An 18,141-nucleotide genomic window follows, 5' to 3' on the forward strand; every position below is an offset into this window, starting at 1 on the left:
TACATTTCCGTATTTTAATTTTTTAAGTCCTTATACCATTCCAATAATTGAAATAATAATTTACGGATGATATTTTTAACTGTTACCAATGAAAGTAAATATAATATTTGCCAAGTATTATTGGGTTACAAAAATTGTTTAGAAGACATTTCTGTCAAAGCATTTATGTCAATTTCACGGTTACCCACAAATAATTTAAATTAATTTGGAGAATTCCTTGATGATGAGAATCATCATTCCTGTAGCAGTGTTATTGATAAAAAGACCGATGAATTCCTTGCTAATTTATTGGGTGCTAAGTATTATTGGATCAAGAACTTGGTTTGTGTTAGTTTTACATATATAAAATAAATGGGTAAACGGTTACCGGTTTATAACCACGGTTAATACCCATAACCGTCCATTTAAATTTCGCGGGTAAACGGTTATACCCATAACCGTTTATTATCTAAACGGTTAGTCATAACCATAATCGTTTAATTTAAATGGGCGGGTAACCACGGTTACCCTTAACCAATGGGTATTTGCTCATTCCTAGTTGTGTATAATTAAATTAGTGTAAAATATCACTTTATGAGTGAGTCACGAGAGCAAATCCCATGCGAGAATGTGTGCGTTGAATGTATTGAGTTATGCAAAGAGTAAAATTGTAGCAGTTGCATTGTTAATTTGATGCATTTACTTATGTAGTTTTAATTTTGGCTAAAAAACATTATTTTAAAGGATAAAAATTAGTAAAGATGTGTTAAAAGTAAAAATAAATGCGTTGATAGTATCACTATTTTAAAATTGTTCATTCAATTTGCATGACTAACAATCTCAAAATGAATAAATTTACCTTACTTTTGGGCTTGTTTCTTTACTTTACTTTTGAAAATGACTGCAACTTTACTTTAGTGTGCTTTTAACAAACTATAGTTTAATTTGTTTTATCTTTAATAAGATTAGTTGTTTGACCGAAAACAAAAGAATAACTTTTTTTTTGAGATATTTTTACACAATGATAAAAAAATATGCAACTCTAATTGCGATGCTTCTACCGTGAAATGATATAAAATTGTAATGCCACGAGAGAGTGAGGATGGCTCGAGACATGTATTGTCGTTTGAAAATTTGGGGTTCGTAAGCAATGCATCCATTTCTCTTTCACTTTTGTCTTTTTCTTGTTAAAGAGAATACAAAATGACAAAACTAATCTTGTTGGGTTTAATGGAATTTTGAGCCAATGCTTAATTCGTCTCATTTCTTACCATATTTGGACCGTCATGAAAGCATAAAAAAAAATGAACTTTAATGAAAAGTTCTCAGTACTATTCATTTTAACGAAAAATCATATTTTTACATTAAAAAATCAATTCTGGTACTATTTATTTTACCCTTTATTTTATCCGTTAAAACTCAAAGTTTTCAAAACTTTTTAATTAGTTTTTCATAAAAAAACCTAGACCAAAATCAAACTTATAACGATTTAATGATCGATAACAAGCAATAAATTTGTACACTTGTGTAAATTCGCACATGTGTGCACGTAAGAAAGAGTCGGCAGACACTGTTGGAGAAATTATCTATTGGCTTTTGAAAATTTGTCCTGTTGTGCGATTTTTCTTCCGTTAGATCAGGCTTTTCCTTTACGGAAAGCCACCCACCCCACCAATCAATCACTCTGCTTTTTCTCCCTTTCTCTCAGGGTTTCTCCTCCCAGTAACATCTCTCTCACTCGCTAAACCCTCTCTTTCTACCTCTCAAACTCTCCCGTCCTCTCTTTTCTTTGTAACGCAGCGAAAGTCACCAAACCTTGACGAATCAACGCTCAAACCACCACCACATCCCACCCTCTTGACCTCGCGAGTTCGAACCCGAGCTCCGTTTCGTAGGAAACAGAGACTAGAAGCTCTAGCTCGAAGCTCCGACGAGAAAGAAACTTCCCGACGAAGTTCCCGACACTTTTCCGACCACTCCACACCGTTTTGGAAGAGTTGGAAGCCACCACACAACTCCCTAACGTCCCTGGGTCAAGTTTGAGGCAATCCCCAACTCGAAAACACACGGTTTCGAAGCTTTGGGTTTTTGGCCGAGACTTTCTGGCCAATTTCAGTACATTTACGTCTACTTTTTGGAGTTCCAAGAGGTATAAACTTGTTCCTTGTGCTTCATTTCCATGTAAAGAGCGTAAAAAATGGTTGAGAAATGAGCAAGTTATGACCTTTTGAAATTCTCCCCAGTTTCCGTCGATTTCAGGTTCCTTCCGTCCTGTTTTTGGCTAAATCATGGCGAGTTAGCCATTGCTATGGGTACCAATCTGTTCATCTCATTCTGAGGTATCATTTCCATTCTGAATCACTCAACTTCGTTAAGATATGCGGAAGTTATGATGATTTAAAAATTTCCCAGAAAACCGGCGAGAAACTGCATAATCCGGCGACCAGCGACCGGAATCTGGTGAAAAGTAAATGAAAAAACGCAGTTCTAAAACAACTAAATACGTAATTGCATATCATTCAAAACACAGAAACTTGTGAGAGTGGCCTGAACAGAAAGAAAAAATATGAAATGAAGTTCCTTTAAAATCTTATCCGGTAAAAGAATTTTTCATTATGATGGAACACAGACGGTGGAAAGTGTTTTTACGGAAGTGATAGAAATTTTATTCTTAACTGTTTAACACAAATATTTTTTAATTTGTATAATGACACGTATTGTATCATTTTATGTGTCGATCATATTAAAAAAATAATGTTCAAGAAGGGTAACATCACATATCTAACTTAAACTAGGGAATGTCATACTTAATGTGATCATAACTAGTAACTTTTTATTTTTTACCAACTGCTAATAAATTATAAAGCACCAAGTATTTGAATTTTTTAATTAACCTGGTGAGATATTCCCCAAGTTCTGACATCCACGCCAATCAATGTAGTAATTCCTAATCTTGTAGTTTGTAAAATTATCTTTCCCACCTAGAATGCGAATAAGGGGTACATTTTGCACAGTGCACCCTCACTACTAGTTTAAATGACTTATAAGCTTTGGTTTTATTTATTCAAATTTTTGCTCATCATCTATACTTTATGATTTTTGTCACTTTTCAGGTGTCCGCTAGTACACTTTGACTTCAGTTGGGGTCTGTCAAAGTTCATGAAGCACCATTACTAATTCCAGACATATGATTTGTTGCTGAACAAGACATAAATTTCATAATTTCACTTTTACTCTGGACAGTTGTATCGTGTTGACTTACAATACAGGTACTACATATTTCTCGAAAACTATTTCTTTCAAATATTTGTTGTTTTAGACGTTTGTTTTTACTCTGCCTGACTAAGAAATAAAAGTGTTGGTTTTACATTTTAGTGCCCACCAAATACTGTATTTCAGCTGAGCTTCAATACTAACAAACCTAAGGAAACCATCATGTATTAAAAAATAATCAACTAAAAGTGAGCTAATCCCCTTATAATCAAATTTTTATTGTTTTCTAAACAAAAAAAAAAAGAAAACTAATGAAAAGGGCTTGAAAACTTTGAGTTTTAATGATAAGGACAAAATAAAGGGTAAAGTGAATAGTACCAGGATTGACTTTTTAGTGTAAAAATGTGGTTTTTCGTTAAAGTGAACAGTACCGGGAGCTTTTCGTTAAAGTTTCCAAAAAAAAATGGATTGGGGTAGCTAGCAGAAATAAACAAATAAAATATCATGTGACAGTGAGTTTGGGGACCATACAAATGCATGTGTTATTTTTATCATGCAATACAAAAAGTTTGAAACCGTTCTGCTATGCAATGATGAAATGTAAACTATTCAAAATTTGCATACTGTAAAATAATAATAATAATAAAATAAATATACACATGCACTAAAACGATCAATTGAAAATATTGCCCTCAAAGTTCGATTTTCTTTAACCAAAACCCACCATAGTATATTCTCCTAACAAAAACTTAATAACTAGGCTCCAAATTGCCCTTAATGTTCTTATTTTATTGTAGAAACTTCATCGTAAGTCCGAAATCAGTTCCACTTGCGTCCACGCATTCGTAATAACGAGCACTACGAGGATATGCTAAAAGGATGGGTCTATTCACTTTGTGTGTGTGTTTAGGTCAACCCCAAAAAATAAACTAATTAGGCATTATGCCAAATTAGAAAATAATAAAACATATGGACCAACTTGCCCACTTGTTTAACAAGTCTAGCGAGCAAACCATCATTGTCACAGTCTGCAACCAACGATACTAACAGCGTACTTGAAAACAAGTTGTGAAGTCTTGAGGGTGCAAAATAACCATTTTGCCCATCGTCGTGAAACATGTGCAACTCTTTAGTAAGGACGAGTACTATCTCATAACGACAGAACATGGACAAAAGTGAAAAGAACTCAAATGTCAACATAGAATTTTCACTTAGCCTGTCAAGGGTATTTTCGTAATTTTATAATGTCAAAGAATAAAATACAAAGGATAGGATGTAACAATCTACCTCTTTAAAGAAATTTTGTCCCTAAAAAATCATATTATACAAGATCTTACTCGAAGAACAAGTATGCATACAGACCTCTCATGTGCCTTTTATGCCTCTACGCTGCTACCTGACGCTTATCTGGTATTCTAGTACTGTCCAACTCCATACCACCTATATCCTGGTCCTAAGGCATGACTTCTTGTTACTGCATAGTATTTCTAGTATAAGGAACCATACCGTGTCCTGGTAGTGGATAACGCAACACCATCATAGCAGGTTGGCTTCCCATGAGTAAGTTTGGTTGATAGAGAACTGCTCTTGTGAGCTACTTTCGTTGTTTTGGGGCACACTTGTTGGCCCAATATTCTTGCTGACCGCATATATGACAACCTTTACTCCCTTCCTATACTTGTCGTAATGATGGGTGTTGTATTGGAAGCAATTATTGTACTGGTGTTACTGGAATTACCCTAAGGGCGAAATTTAGAAGCTGTTGGATATACTTCCAAAATCGAGTTTACTGGAACTTGATTATCCATTAGAAGATGTGAAATTATAGTTGTTTTTATTTTTTGAAACATTGGTTCTGTTGTGGATAAAAAGAACACTAGTGTTCTTCTGTTGAGTGCTACCACTCTCATCACCAACATTGTCACTCGAGACATTATCGAAATTCTCAATGCAAAGTAAAGCCTTGTAGAATTCCTTGTATGTGGTACATGATATAGGTGCTGCCAAGAAACAAAACTGCTTGCGGATCTGTTATTTGAACTGGTGGAGCCTCTTTGAATGGTTAGTAGCGATTGTTGGACAATAGCATGACAGATCGTTAAACTTCCGATGGTACTTAGCTACCGATGTTTTGCCTTGTGTAGGTCCCTAAACTCATCTTCTTTTTTTTTCGAGTCTTGTACTCCGAAAACTCCGCATGTGTAAGTTTATCTTACATTGCCAGTCCCAAGCCCGGATAAAAGAGGAGGGGGAGGACATCAGGTAATTGATAGCCGGCACTCCTATTTTACGTCAAATTCTTATGATAATGAATCCTGAACCAAATTGCACTAAAGTTAGGTCATTACCCGTAAGTGGCGCGCTGTGTGGCCCGAGCATATTAATAAGTGAGCAAGGGTCGTCGTATCTTCATCAACGCTCGGATGCAGTGTTAAATGAGTAAGGAGGCCATATAAACTTCTTTTTGAACGACTCCACTCAAAGTTGTTTGGAAGCATCTGCTCCTATCAACTTTGACCTTATTGGACGGGGGATGGTGAAGAAGCTAGGGCATGAGGGTAGAGTTCAAGAGAGTAAAATGCGTTTAGGAACGTGGAATATAGGAACCTTAACGGGAAAATCTGTGGAAGTAGTGGAAGTTATGGTGAGGAGAAGGATAAGTATTATATGTCTACAAGAAACTAAGTAGGTTGGTCTTAAGGCAAAGGATCTCGAAAACTCAGGTTTTAAACTTTTGCATTTGGGCACAAATAGAACGAGAAATGATGTTGGCATCATCGTGGACAAGACCTTGACACAAGATGATGTAAACATCAAGAGGGTAGGAAATAGAATTATGGCAATCAAATTGTAATAGGACAAGAACTCATCAATGTGATTAGCGTGTATGCACCTCAAGCAGGGTTGGATACGAGATTGAAGGAGAAATTTTGGGAAGATCTTGGAGACTTGGTACAAGGAATCGCTCAGATTGAGGAGATTTAAATGGACACGTGGGCAATGAGACAGGCCATGGTTTTGGGGAGAGAAACTAGGATAGGAAAGCCATCTTGGATTTTGCAATGGCATACGATCTCTTCTTAGCCAACACCTTCTTTAAGAAGAGAGAAGAACATGTGATCACCTACAAGAGTGGGTCGTCAAAAACACAAATAGATTTTCTTCTAATGAGGAAGGAGGATCGTATAACTTGCAAGGATTGCAAAGTTATACCAGGAGAGAGCTTGGCTAATCAATATCGCTTGTTGGTGATTGATGTACATATCAGAAGAGAGAAAAAAGAACAAGACCTTGAAGTGCCCAAGGACTAGATGGTGAAATCTAAAAGGAGAAAAACAAGCCATTTTCAAAAAGAAAATAATCACCTTATGCGTGTGGGGTAAAGAGGGGGAAGCTAGCCAAATGTGGGATTCTATGGCTAGTTGTATCCGAAAAGTAGCAAAAGGGGTATTAGGAAAGTCCAAGGACTTTGCTCCACACCAAAAGGAATCTTGATGGTGGAATGAAGAGGTAGAAACAAAGGTTAAAGCTAAGAATGAATGTTGTAAAGTCTTATACAAGGATAGGACCGATGAAAACGGCGAAAGGTATAAAATAACGAAGAATGAGGCGAAGAAAGCTGTGAGAGAAGCGAAACTAGTAGCTTTTGACGATATGTATAAGCAACTATATACCAAATGAGAGTTAGATATCTATAAACTAGCTAGAGCAAGAGAAAAGAAGACGAGACCGAAACCAAGTAAGGTGCATCAATGATAAGAATGGAAAAGTTCTTGCTACAGAGAACACGGTCAAAGACTGATGGAGTGGTTATTTTCATAATCTTTTCAATGAAAGACATGAAATGAGTACTTCTTTGGGGGAGTTGAATAACTCAGAAGAGTAGAAACTACTCATTTTACCGCCGAATTAAGAAGGAATAAGTGGTTGTAGCTTTGAAAAAGATGAAGCATAGAAAAACAATGGTCCCAGATGATATACCGATTGAAGTGTGGAAAGTCTTGAGAGAGACGGGTATAACATGGCTCATAGACCTTTTCAATAGGATTTTAAAAACGAAGAAGATGCCAAATGAGTGGCGAAAGAGCTCTTTGGTGCCTATCTACAAGAATAAGGGCGACATACAAAATTGCATGAACTATATGGATATCGTAACATCCCACATCGCCCAGGGGAGTGATCCTTAAATGTATATTCTCATTCCTACCTAGCACGAGGCCTTTTGTGAGCTCATTGGCTTCAGGTTTAGTAGGAACTCTGAAGTTAAGCGAGTAGCGCGCGAGAACACTCCCATGATGGGTGACCTATTGGGAAGTTGCTCGTGAGTTCCCAGAAACAAAATCGTGATGGCGTGGTCGGGGCCCAAAGTGGACAATATTGTGCTACGGTGGTAGAGCGGGCTCGGGAAGTGGTCCACCCCGGGCTGGGATGTGACAATGGTATCAAAGCCAATCCTTGGCCGGAAGTGTGCCGACGAGGACGTCGGGCCCCTAAGGGTTTCGATTGTAACATCCCACATCGTCTAGGGGAGTGATCCTTGAATGTATATTCTCATCCCTAGCTTGCACGAGGCCTTTTGGGAGCTCACTGGCTTCGGGTTCCGTAGGAACTCCGAAGTTAAGCGAGTAGCACGCGAGAGCACTCTCATGATAGGTGATTCACTGGGAAGTCGCTCGTGAGTTCTCAGAAACAAAACCGTGAGGGTGTGGTCGGGGCCCAAAGCAAACAATATTGTGCTACGGTGGTGGAGTGGGTCCGGAAAGTGGTCCGCCCTGGGCCGGGATGTGACATATATTAAGTTAATGAGTCATACAATGAAGCTCTAGGAGATGATAATTGAGCATAAACTGAGGCAAGAGACATGGGTCTCGAACAACCAATGCGGGTTTATGCCAAGGCGCTCAACCATGAATGTAATCTATCTCTTACGAAGATCGATGAAAAGATATAGAGATATGAAAAAGGATTTGCATATGATCTTTATAGATTTGGAAAAACGTATAATAGGGTCCCAAGAGACATTTTTTGGAGGATTTTAGAGAAGAAAAGAGTACAAGTAGCAATATCCAAGCTATAAAAAGATATGTATAATTGAGCAAGAACTGTCGTAAGAACTCATGAAGGACAAACCGAAAGCTTCCCCATTACTGTAGGGTTACATCAAGGCTTATCTTTAAATTCTTACCTTTTTGCATTGGTAATGGATGAGTTAATGAGACATATTCAAGATGATATTTGTTGGGGTATGTTTTTCGCAGACGATATAATATTGATAGATGTAACTAAGGAATGAGTAAATGCGAAACTTAACCTTTAGAGAGAAGTGTTGGAATATAAAGGTCTTTGCCTAAGTCGGTTAAAGACATAGTATATGGAATGCAAGTTCAATACAAATGGAGGCTCAAATGAGTTAGGGGTGAAGATTGGAGACCAGGAAGTACCAAAGAGCGACTGCTTTCACTACTTAGGATTTATCTTGTAAAAGAACAGAGAATTGGATGGAGACCTCAACCATAGAATACAAGTTGGATGGAAGAAGTGGAAGAGTGCATTTGGCGTGTTGTGTGATCGTTGTATACCACTAAAGCTCAAAGAAAAATTTTATAGGACGGCAATAAGGTTGGCAATGCTTTATGGCATAAAATGTTGGGCGTTGAAGCATCAACACGTACATAAAATTGGTGTAGCGGAGATGAGAATGCTTCGTTGGATGTGTGGGCACACGAGAAAGAATAAGATTAGGATGAGGATATCCGAGGTAAAGTTGGAGTAGCCGAAATTGAAGAAAACATGAGAGAAAATCCATTACGGTGGTTTGGACATGTGAAACGAAGGCTTACTAACGCTCCGATTAAAAGATGTGATTACGGGACAGGTCTATGACCGAAGGAGTAGAAGAAGACCTATGAAGACTTTGGAAGAGACTTTGAGAAAAGACTTAGAATGCTTGGATCTAACGGAAGACGTGACACAGAACTGAACACAATGGCGTTCTAGGATTCATATCAGGATGGAGAGTTAAAAGAATAAATGAGTAAATGATTTAAAGTGCTGCTATTATCTTGTGATAAATGATGTTGAGATTTCCCCGGTTGTCGAAGTCAAAGATGTTTGCCTGGGGACTGAGAACCTTTAGCACTCGATACATCTAATGGATGTTCATCCCCCATCTCGGTAAGAGCCGCTCGGTCTGCATCGCGCTCCAAGTTTTTTTTCTTGGTACCCAAGAGTAGATTATTCTCCAGGAACAGATGATGGAGAAGAATCCTCCAAAATCCACGACTAAGGGTTGGTTTTATGGTTAGTGAAAAAGGTTGACAATCAACTAGACTAGCAAGTCACCATTGAGCAGGTTGGTGGAGTCAGCAAAGTTGTCATGATCAGCGGCATTGCTACCGACTAACTAGGAGTAGTCTTAAGCCTCAGCCATCATTTTCTGAATTTAAAGCAGTCGACATTGTGTATGTTCGGTATTTACAGGTAGTGTATGGATCTCAGAAATATAAGGGAAGAGAATCACAGTAGAGTAAGGTGTAGTTACTCAGGTGATTAAGCACTCGTCTCATTTAGACAACTTAGGCTAGTTGGTCTACCAATTATGTGGATTTCTACTTTATCCTACAGACTAGATTTACCGAAGATGGTCGGCGCCGACATTTACTCACACAGGCGACAACCAAGAATTTGAATTTCTTGGAAAAAAATTACAATTACATCTAAAGGTTTCGAATAGTTCACAAACAAAAAGAAATGCAAGTGTGGAAAACTTGGAGAAACAACGACAAAGATTAAAGGCTTGAGGAGGTAGCTCTCAAGGTCAACGGAGAAATTGTAGAGCAAATTCGACAGAGTTTCGACAATGAAGTCAAATTACAAAATGAAGGTAATGCAAGGGTAAGGTTTATATAGCAGGAGGCAGATTCTCTGCTTTCTTTTTCCATACACTTCTCATAATCTCCTATTTGTGCGGTCACGGTTAAGCCACGTCAACATTTTATATTAATTTTTTTATATAAATAATAAGACAAAAAGACGTACCTTAATTGTGACCGAACAAATAAAAGGGAATGAGAAGTGTATGAGAAAATGTGAGCAGAGAATCTACCTCCTTATACAAGAGGTCACACTTGCTTGCAACGTCTTTATTACACATACGCCTCGATTACCCCTCCAACCAATGGCAAACACGTACGCTACTGGCACCGTTGTCACGACCGCCTATTTGAGCGGTAGCCATACTATCAGAGCCAGAGCGCTTGGGAAGGAGGAATACCCATGTTACCCTTTGAACCATATATTATTTTAAGGTCCGATCGACCGTTTCGACTCCATGCCCAAGAAGAAACCTTTAAACAAGGAGTTGGGGACTTGTTAACACAAGATCTTTTTAGACCCTTAAAAATAGTATAGGCCGGGAAAGAGATCGAGAAAGGCCCAGGAAAGATAAGGCCCAAAGGAGGAAAGGAAATCCAAACCCCAATGAATTAGAAAGAATCATTTATCGAGCGCTATAGTTAACCGCTCACTAGTTTGGGTTGACTAGAGCAACAGAAAGTACTTTCCCGACTGAGAACTTTATGGCACAAAGCTCTAGGAACAGGTCTACTCAGACACCATATTAGGCTATATGTCAGTGACCAATGAAGGCAGAAGTCTAGGATGAGATGTAAAGGTAGTCGGACTATCACTCGGAAAAAACTCCGTTAACTTGTCAAGGCCAAGCATGTCACTTGGTACACACTGGCCCAGAAAAACATGTAATCTCGACTAAACAATGTTACTTCATAGCCAAATGTTGACTGATGAATGATAAAGCTCTCAGCATGCTAGTCTATGTACGTAGCTCATTTAACGCTAGAATAGTAAAGTAAGTGAGCTCATCACTGTTTGGACGCATTAAGGGCCTATATAAAGGAGTGAGCACCTCTTTTAAAGGGGTCAAACGATTGTGAGATTAGCCGAGCACTTATTGTATTCTCCGAGTGAATATGTACTAAGCAACACAGTGAATATAGCACAGTTTTGAGTGGTAAACCATTAAAGTCCATTATTTCATAGCTTTAATCCTAAATCCAACAGGGGTTAATTATTCTTGTTTGCTAGTGTGCAAATTTTGAGCTTTAACAATACTTGAAGATAAAGAATGTCATTTGGTTCAAGATTAAATTTACCTATATTTCACAGATATAGATATAGGTAAATTATTTTATGTCGATTAAAGTTACTACTTGAAGATAAAGGATGTAATTTGTTTCAAGATAAAGGATTTCAAATGTCATTTGGTTAAAAAAAATATAGGTATATTATTTTTACGAAGATTATAAGGAAATATATTTTTATAATAATAATAAAATATATATATATATATATGTATGTATATTGTTTCAATTGTAGCCTACAAAACTGAAATTTTGAACAAGTGCTAGCAAAAACAATTATAAAGTGTAATGCACCCACGTGATGAATTTTAAATGCTTGCCAAAAAAAAAAACAACCGAAAGAAATGAGATGAAATTTAGGATTCCATCAATACTGTAGGTATTAATATATTTATTGAGATAATTAAGGTGTTTTGGCATAGATTGTAAATAGTTTGTAATAATAGGTTATTTCTTTGTCTACATGTCAATTTGAATTTTGGGGTTTAATAAGATATTTAAATATAAGTGGGTTTTGTCTAAAAATAAAAATTATGGGTTGTGATTTTCACACAATTTCATATAATTCAAGTTCAGCAACATGATAAACTCAAATAAAAATTCAAATATTTTAAACATCATGATGATCTTATATTCAAATGCTATCAAAGCATCAGCACACATTTTTTTTTCCTAAAATAAAAATAAAAATACAACCTAGATTTAAACAAACAAAAAATATCCGATTATTAATGTTTATTGCTCGTTTGGTTTTCGGCAGTAGAGCACTGAGCGCGAGACTTACAAAGCTATCAACAAAGAGAAGCATTCCAGCCGCAGTCTTTGATTTCAGAAGGAAATGGCAACGGACATTATAATTGCAATTGCCTCAAAAATTGGAGAGTGCTTGGTCAAACCAATAGGAACAGAGTTTGGCTATTTGATTAATTACCATTCCAACCTTGAAAGTCTTAAGGGTGAGATAAAAAAGCTTTTTGACAAGAAAGATGGAGTGCAGGGATTGGTGGATGCTGCCAAAAGGAATGGTGAAATCATCAAACCTGATGTTCAGAGTTGGCTAAAGAATGTGAACGACGACATGGTCAAAAAAGTGTTGCAGTTTGAGGATGAAATTAACAAGAAAAGGCGATGTGTGTATCGATGGAGCTTGAGTCGGAGAGCCTATAAGATTAAACAAGAAGTTCTTCAGCTCTAGAACGAAGGAGCATTTGAAAATGTGGCCCATCCTGCACCTCCACGAGAGATATGGTCAACATTCAAGAAAGGTTTTAAGGATTTCAAGTCCAGAATGGCATACATGAATGAGGTGATAGAGGGTTTGAAGAGGGAACGAGTACGAATGATCGGGATTTGTGGAATGGGGGGTGTGGGTAAAACCACAATGGTGAAAGAAATCATCGAAAGATTGGCAAAACTAGACTTGTTTGATAAAATTGTAATGGCAACTGTGTCTCAAAGTCCAAGTATTAGGATGATCCAGTCGGAAATTGCAGACAAAATAGGTTTGAAATTTGAGGAGGAATCCGAGCCCGGAAGAGCACTAAAGCTACGTGGGAGACTCATGGAAATAAAGAGGATCCTGATTGTATTAGATGATGTCTGGACAGAGCCTGATTTTGAGGCTATAGGACTCCCTTGTGGAGATGATCATGAAGGGTGCAAAGTTTTGTTGACATCACGAGATTCGGAAGTCTGCAACAGGATGGGAAGTCAACAAATTATTGCTGTCCCGATTTTAACAACAGAAGAATCACAGGAGCTCTTTAGAGAAATGGTAGGTGAATCCTTCGATGAGCCTGATTTACGTTCCATTACAAAAGAGGTCGTGCATGAATGTGGAGGTTTACCTATTGCAATTGTAACTGTTGGAAAAGCCCTAGAAAAGAAAAACAAGCGTGAATGGGATGATGCCCTTAATCAGCTGCGAAATTCTACCCCAGTGAACATCCCTGGAGTGAATGACAAAGTTTATTCTTGCATAAAATGGAGTTATGATAGATTGGACAGTGATGAAGCCAGATCATGTCTTTTACTTTGTTGTTTATTTCCAGAAGATCATGATATTTCAATTGAGTATTTGGTTCGATATGGGTGGGGTCGAGGATATTTTAGCAACAGCTTTACTTTGGAAGATGCAAGAAATAGAGTGCATTCTTTGGTTGACCAACTAAAAAGAAGGTTTTTGTTGCTAGATAGTGGCGAGGATAAGTTTACCAAAAAGGTTGACATGGTTCAGTTTACAAAAATGCATGACATTGTTCGCGATGTTGCCATATCAATTGCTTCAAGAGATCCACATCGATTTCTGGTAAGATGTCATGCTGAAAATAAGGGGTGGCCGAATTTAGCTACATATGACAATTACACTACAATCTCACTTGTTGGCGAATTGGAGATTCCCGTTGGTTTGAAATGCCCAAAACTTGAGCTTCTACAGACGATAAAAGGAAGTTTTTCAGAAGATGGCATGGACATCATTTGTGATGCGATGAAAGAACTGAAGGTTTTAGCTTTGGTGGAAATGGAAGGCCTAGACTCATTAAGTTCACTAGGAGTACCGAAGAACCTGCGGACATTGTGCTTAGATGGGTCTAAATTTGATGGCATGTATACTGATGTTATTGGGAGTTTGGAGAATTTAGAAATCCTCAGCTTTCGGGATTGTCGTTCCATGCATGAGTTGCCGAGGGAAATTGGTCGACTTAAACAGTTAAGGTTGTTAGATACGACAAACTGCAGGAAACTTAAGGTGATTCCACATGGTATCTTCTCCAGCTTATGTAGACTTGAAGAGTTGTATATGCTTGATAGCTTTGGTGAATGGGAAATTGGAACAGGAAGAGAAGAGAAGGGGATGGCAAGCATTTCTGAGGTGATGTCTCTGTCTGATCATTTGAAGGTTCTAGCCATAGAGATACCCAGTGTCATCCACTTGTTGCCAAAAGACATAGTCTTGAAAAGCCCAACAATAAAATTCTATATACACTTAGGATGTGACAATGTAGTTCCTGAGAAGATGACACTGGAAAATTGTTTGGCGATTTATGGAAGTGATGCAATGGAGTTGAAGGAGAGTCAAGCAGTTAGACTTCTGTTGAAAAAATCTAAAATTTTGATTTTGGACAGTGTTAAGAATTTCTCTGTCCTCATTGATTCAGACCAAGATGGATTTCAAGATTTGAAACTTTTGCATCTTAATAATTGTCCAAATACCAAGTATCTTGCAAATAGAACAAGTGCGACCCAGCAGACACTCTTTCCTCGCATACAGTCAGTTAGTCAGTTCCCGGATAACTTTTTGTCCAACCTAAGATTCCTTTATTTGGGAAATTGTGATGTCTTAAAATATGTCTTTTCACTATCAATAGCGAGAAACTTGGTACAACTCAAGGAATTAAGTATTGATGAATGTGATGAAATGGAAGAAATTGTGTCGAAGCAGGGGAGGGAACATGAGGAGGAAGCCAATATGATATCTTTCCATAATTTAACCAATTTGACTCTTAAGGGTCTAGAGAGTTTGGTCGGTTTCTTCCGAGCCAACACGCTATGCTCCAACCCAAAGGTATGTCCCACTCTCCAATCTCTATGATATGAGGAGGCAGCCAATATATGGAAATTTGAAATTGTTACGAAATGCTCAAGTTGGTGCATAATTTTTCTTTAACTGATAATGATTTTTCTTTTTCAGGAAACAACGCCAAGGCTTGGGCATCAATCTGCAGGAATATTTGAAAAAGCAATATTTCCATCAAAGTGCATTTCATGGTTCCCAAGTTTGGAAAAGGTAAAATTGGAGGATATGAAGTTTGACGGCGTGCTATTTGATCTGAAAATCCATATAGTTATGGATGGGCAGACAACTCCAACATTTCCCCATTTACGTAAGTTGAAGATACTCAATTGTACGTATACACACTTGTGGAAAAACATTCCGTCTAGATTTCAAGGCTTCCAAAATTTGAGACATTTGGGATTGAGAAAATGTTCTGGTCTAAAATATGTGTTCTCGCATTTAATTGCCCGAGAACTTTTGAATCTTGAAGAGATAGAGATATCAACATGTCCGGACATGGAAACTATAGTCAGAATCCCAAAGGAAAATGAAGATGAGGCAACAAAAGACATGATTTTGTTTCCGAAACTGTCCACATTTGAACTAGTAGACCTGCCTCTTCTCACAAGTCTTTGTTCCGAAGGATCTACATTTCTATGGTCATCCACAAAAAATATGCACGTGGAAAAATGTGAAAAATTGAAGACATTGTGTGCTGTAATTCCACAAAGAAAGAAGTTGGAGAATAAGTCTGAGAAGGATTCAACAAGTCACGATTTCAGCACTTCTCCATCAAATTGGTGTCCTGCTGGATGTGGATGCACACCATATTCAAGACCAAACGCCCACCGCTCCATTGAAATATTGCCACGTCCAATTAATCTGGAGGTAAGCTTTTAAATCAGGTTCAATTAACCTCTTTAAGTACAACTTTTAATTAGTATTGTATCATCGTGCTGATCATGCATAATTTTCTAGGTTACACCAACCAATCTTGAGGACTCAAATGATTATGATAATCTCGAAATTCTTACTGTACGTGATTGTAATTCAATGGAAGTGATTTTCCACCTAAAGGGACCGAAGCATGATAAAAGTAGTCACTCCTTTGAAGGATTCAATAAATTGAGGTCCTTGTGGTTATATAAGTTGCCAAGTTTAACACGTGTTTGGGAAACGGGTAGTTCACAACAGATGTTCACAGGAAGCAGCTTCGGAAACTTGAAATCATTGAAGGTCAATTGTTGCAACCAGTTGAAATACTTGTTTTCTTCGTCCATAGTCAAACTTCTTGTGAGTGTAGAGGACATAAAAGTTGAGAAGTGTGAGCAGATGGAAGAAATCGTTGCCGCAGAAGAAGAAACAGCTGAAATAATTACATTACCTAAAGTGAAGTCCATCAAGCTTAAAAGGCTGCCAAAACTCAAGTATTTTTGTGGTGAAGCTTATACTTTGAAGTTGCCGTCTTTGGAGTTATTGAAGGTTATTAAGGTCCAAAACTTAAAGCTATTTGCTCCTAAGCTTGTTGACACACATCCCCGATTGCAAGTACGCACCGCGTTGGGAGTAGCTGAATGGATGGAGGACCTCAATGCCACTTTAAGGAACAGTTACGTTCTGGTTGATAATTTACAGTAAGCGAGCTACAAGCATAATTTGGCACTTTATATGCTCAATCTTAAATTTCTATTTATTCAACCAACAAATACGTTCTGGTTTTGAGCTACAAGCATAATTTGGCAAACACCACCAAAATTTTGAATACAAATTTAGGGAAAGCATAATCAACAGTTCATATTTAGTTTGACAAAAGTGTTCTCAAAATTTAGTCAAATACCATATATATGCATATGTTCACACTAAAGTGTATTTAAGTAATTTTATTTTTTAAAACTCAATTCTATCTCAAGAAAACATCCGTCTTTTATTTCTAAAACAGGAAGGATAACGATGACGAATTGTACAGTGAGGATGAAAATGAAGATGACGAACTCTATGGTTACATGAAGATGACTAACACAATTGATTGATCAAGCACAAAGGTTAGCATGTTTCCGTCTCCCACTTCTTCTAGGTTTAGTAAAAACTGATGAAATTATCTATAAAGTACTCAAAAAATTATTCTACCATGTTTGATAGAATATATACACATACATGGATGGTACTTAAAAAATTGAACAATAAAGGGTCGTCGAACCACATTCTGCTACCTAATTCATTTTTTCAAGGAACCCAATGCAAGTCGATCTATAATATGCACTCTAAAAGTACTAACCTTGAGAAGCCATTGATATGAACAAGATTGAACCATGATCAGCAACGAACAAGCAAAGATCTTCATCTCTCTCTACACGCCTTATGCACTCCTATATGGGGTAGTGTTTTGTGCTTTAATAATGTGTATAAAAGTGGGGCCTAAGCCTTATATTTATAGGTGAGAGTATTAGGTTTCTTGCCCATAAAGAAAACCCTAATACAGATCTTTAGCACCTCTAAAATCCATGACCTAATAGGATTGATATTCCCAAAAATTATTGCTATACTTTACCATAAGTAATCCGGAATAATCAAATATTAATTCCCTTCTTTTATCCTTAATCAATTAGGACTCCTAAATAGATGTAAGCCCAATAAAAGTCTTACACCCAATAGCAGTTAAGATGGAAGAAGCTTTTAGGATTAGCAACTGCCTCAAGAAACCTTTATCAGATTCCACAATAATATTGGAATAACCTTTTTCTGTTAGCATGTCTCGCCTGATCTAAAACAAGCATAACCGTTTTGAGAAACACATATACAATAAACATAACTGTAGTGCTAAGTGACTTGAAAATTAATTTAGTCCTTAAACCGCTATTTTCTGAAACACATATACAATAAGCATTACCATTTGAACTTATTCCAATTTCAGTGATTTCTAATATTCTCCACTGCATGCAGGACAAGAGTTTACAGAACGTTGTGTACAAGCCAATAAAAGGTCATTTGTTGACCAGAATTTCATTCCAAAATACTATTTAAATTGCTTATTTGATGTATTATAAATTTCGATTGTGATTATTACTGTTTGTTTCTAAACTAGCGTTTGCTTATTTGTTATGATAATTTGGAAAGGTTGTCTCTAGCTACCAATATTTGCATTTCAATTTATAATGCTAAAAGTTCTGTAATACCATACACGTGTAAGATGAATGGCATGTATGTAGAATGACACGTGTAATATTGATCATACAC

At 37.2% G+C, this 18,141-nt stretch overlaps 1 protein-coding gene across 3 annotated transcripts; it reads left to right on the forward strand.

Annotated features, from left to right (window-relative positions):
• Window positions 1–1,654: 1,654 nt before the first annotated feature.
• On the forward strand, window positions 1,655–18,035 carry LOC103422808 (probable disease resistance protein At4g27220). 3 transcript variants are annotated; one of them, XM_070807682.1, is made up of 8 exons: window positions 1,655–2,128; window positions 2,223–2,318; window positions 3,093–3,248; window positions 12,112–14,916; window positions 15,043–15,795; window positions 15,886–16,541; window positions 16,847–16,949; window positions 17,848–18,035. In XM_070807682.1, exons 4-7 carry the CDS (start codon window positions 12,640–12,642, stop codon window positions 16,935–16,937), a joined length of 3,777 nt encoding a protein of 1,258 aa, XP_070663783.1. In that variant the 5' UTR covers window positions 1,655–2,128; window positions 2,223–2,318; window positions 3,093–3,248; window positions 12,112–12,639; the 3' UTR covers window positions 16,938–16,949; window positions 17,848–18,035. The 3 variants fall into 3 exon arrangements, with proteins under 3 accessions (XP_070663783.1, XP_028944148.2, XP_070663784.1); XM_029088315.2 differs by having other exon boundaries at window positions 12,115–14,916; XM_070807683.1 differs by having other exon boundaries at window positions 2,239–2,318.
• Window positions 18,036–18,141: the final 106 nt, after the last annotated feature.

Source organism: Malus domestica, chromosome 11, assembly GCF_042453785.1.
Source record: "Malus domestica chromosome 11, GDT2T_hap1".
In the NCBI taxonomy this organism is placed as follows: domain Eukaryota; kingdom Viridiplantae; phylum Streptophyta; class Magnoliopsida; order Rosales; family Rosaceae; genus Malus; species Malus domestica.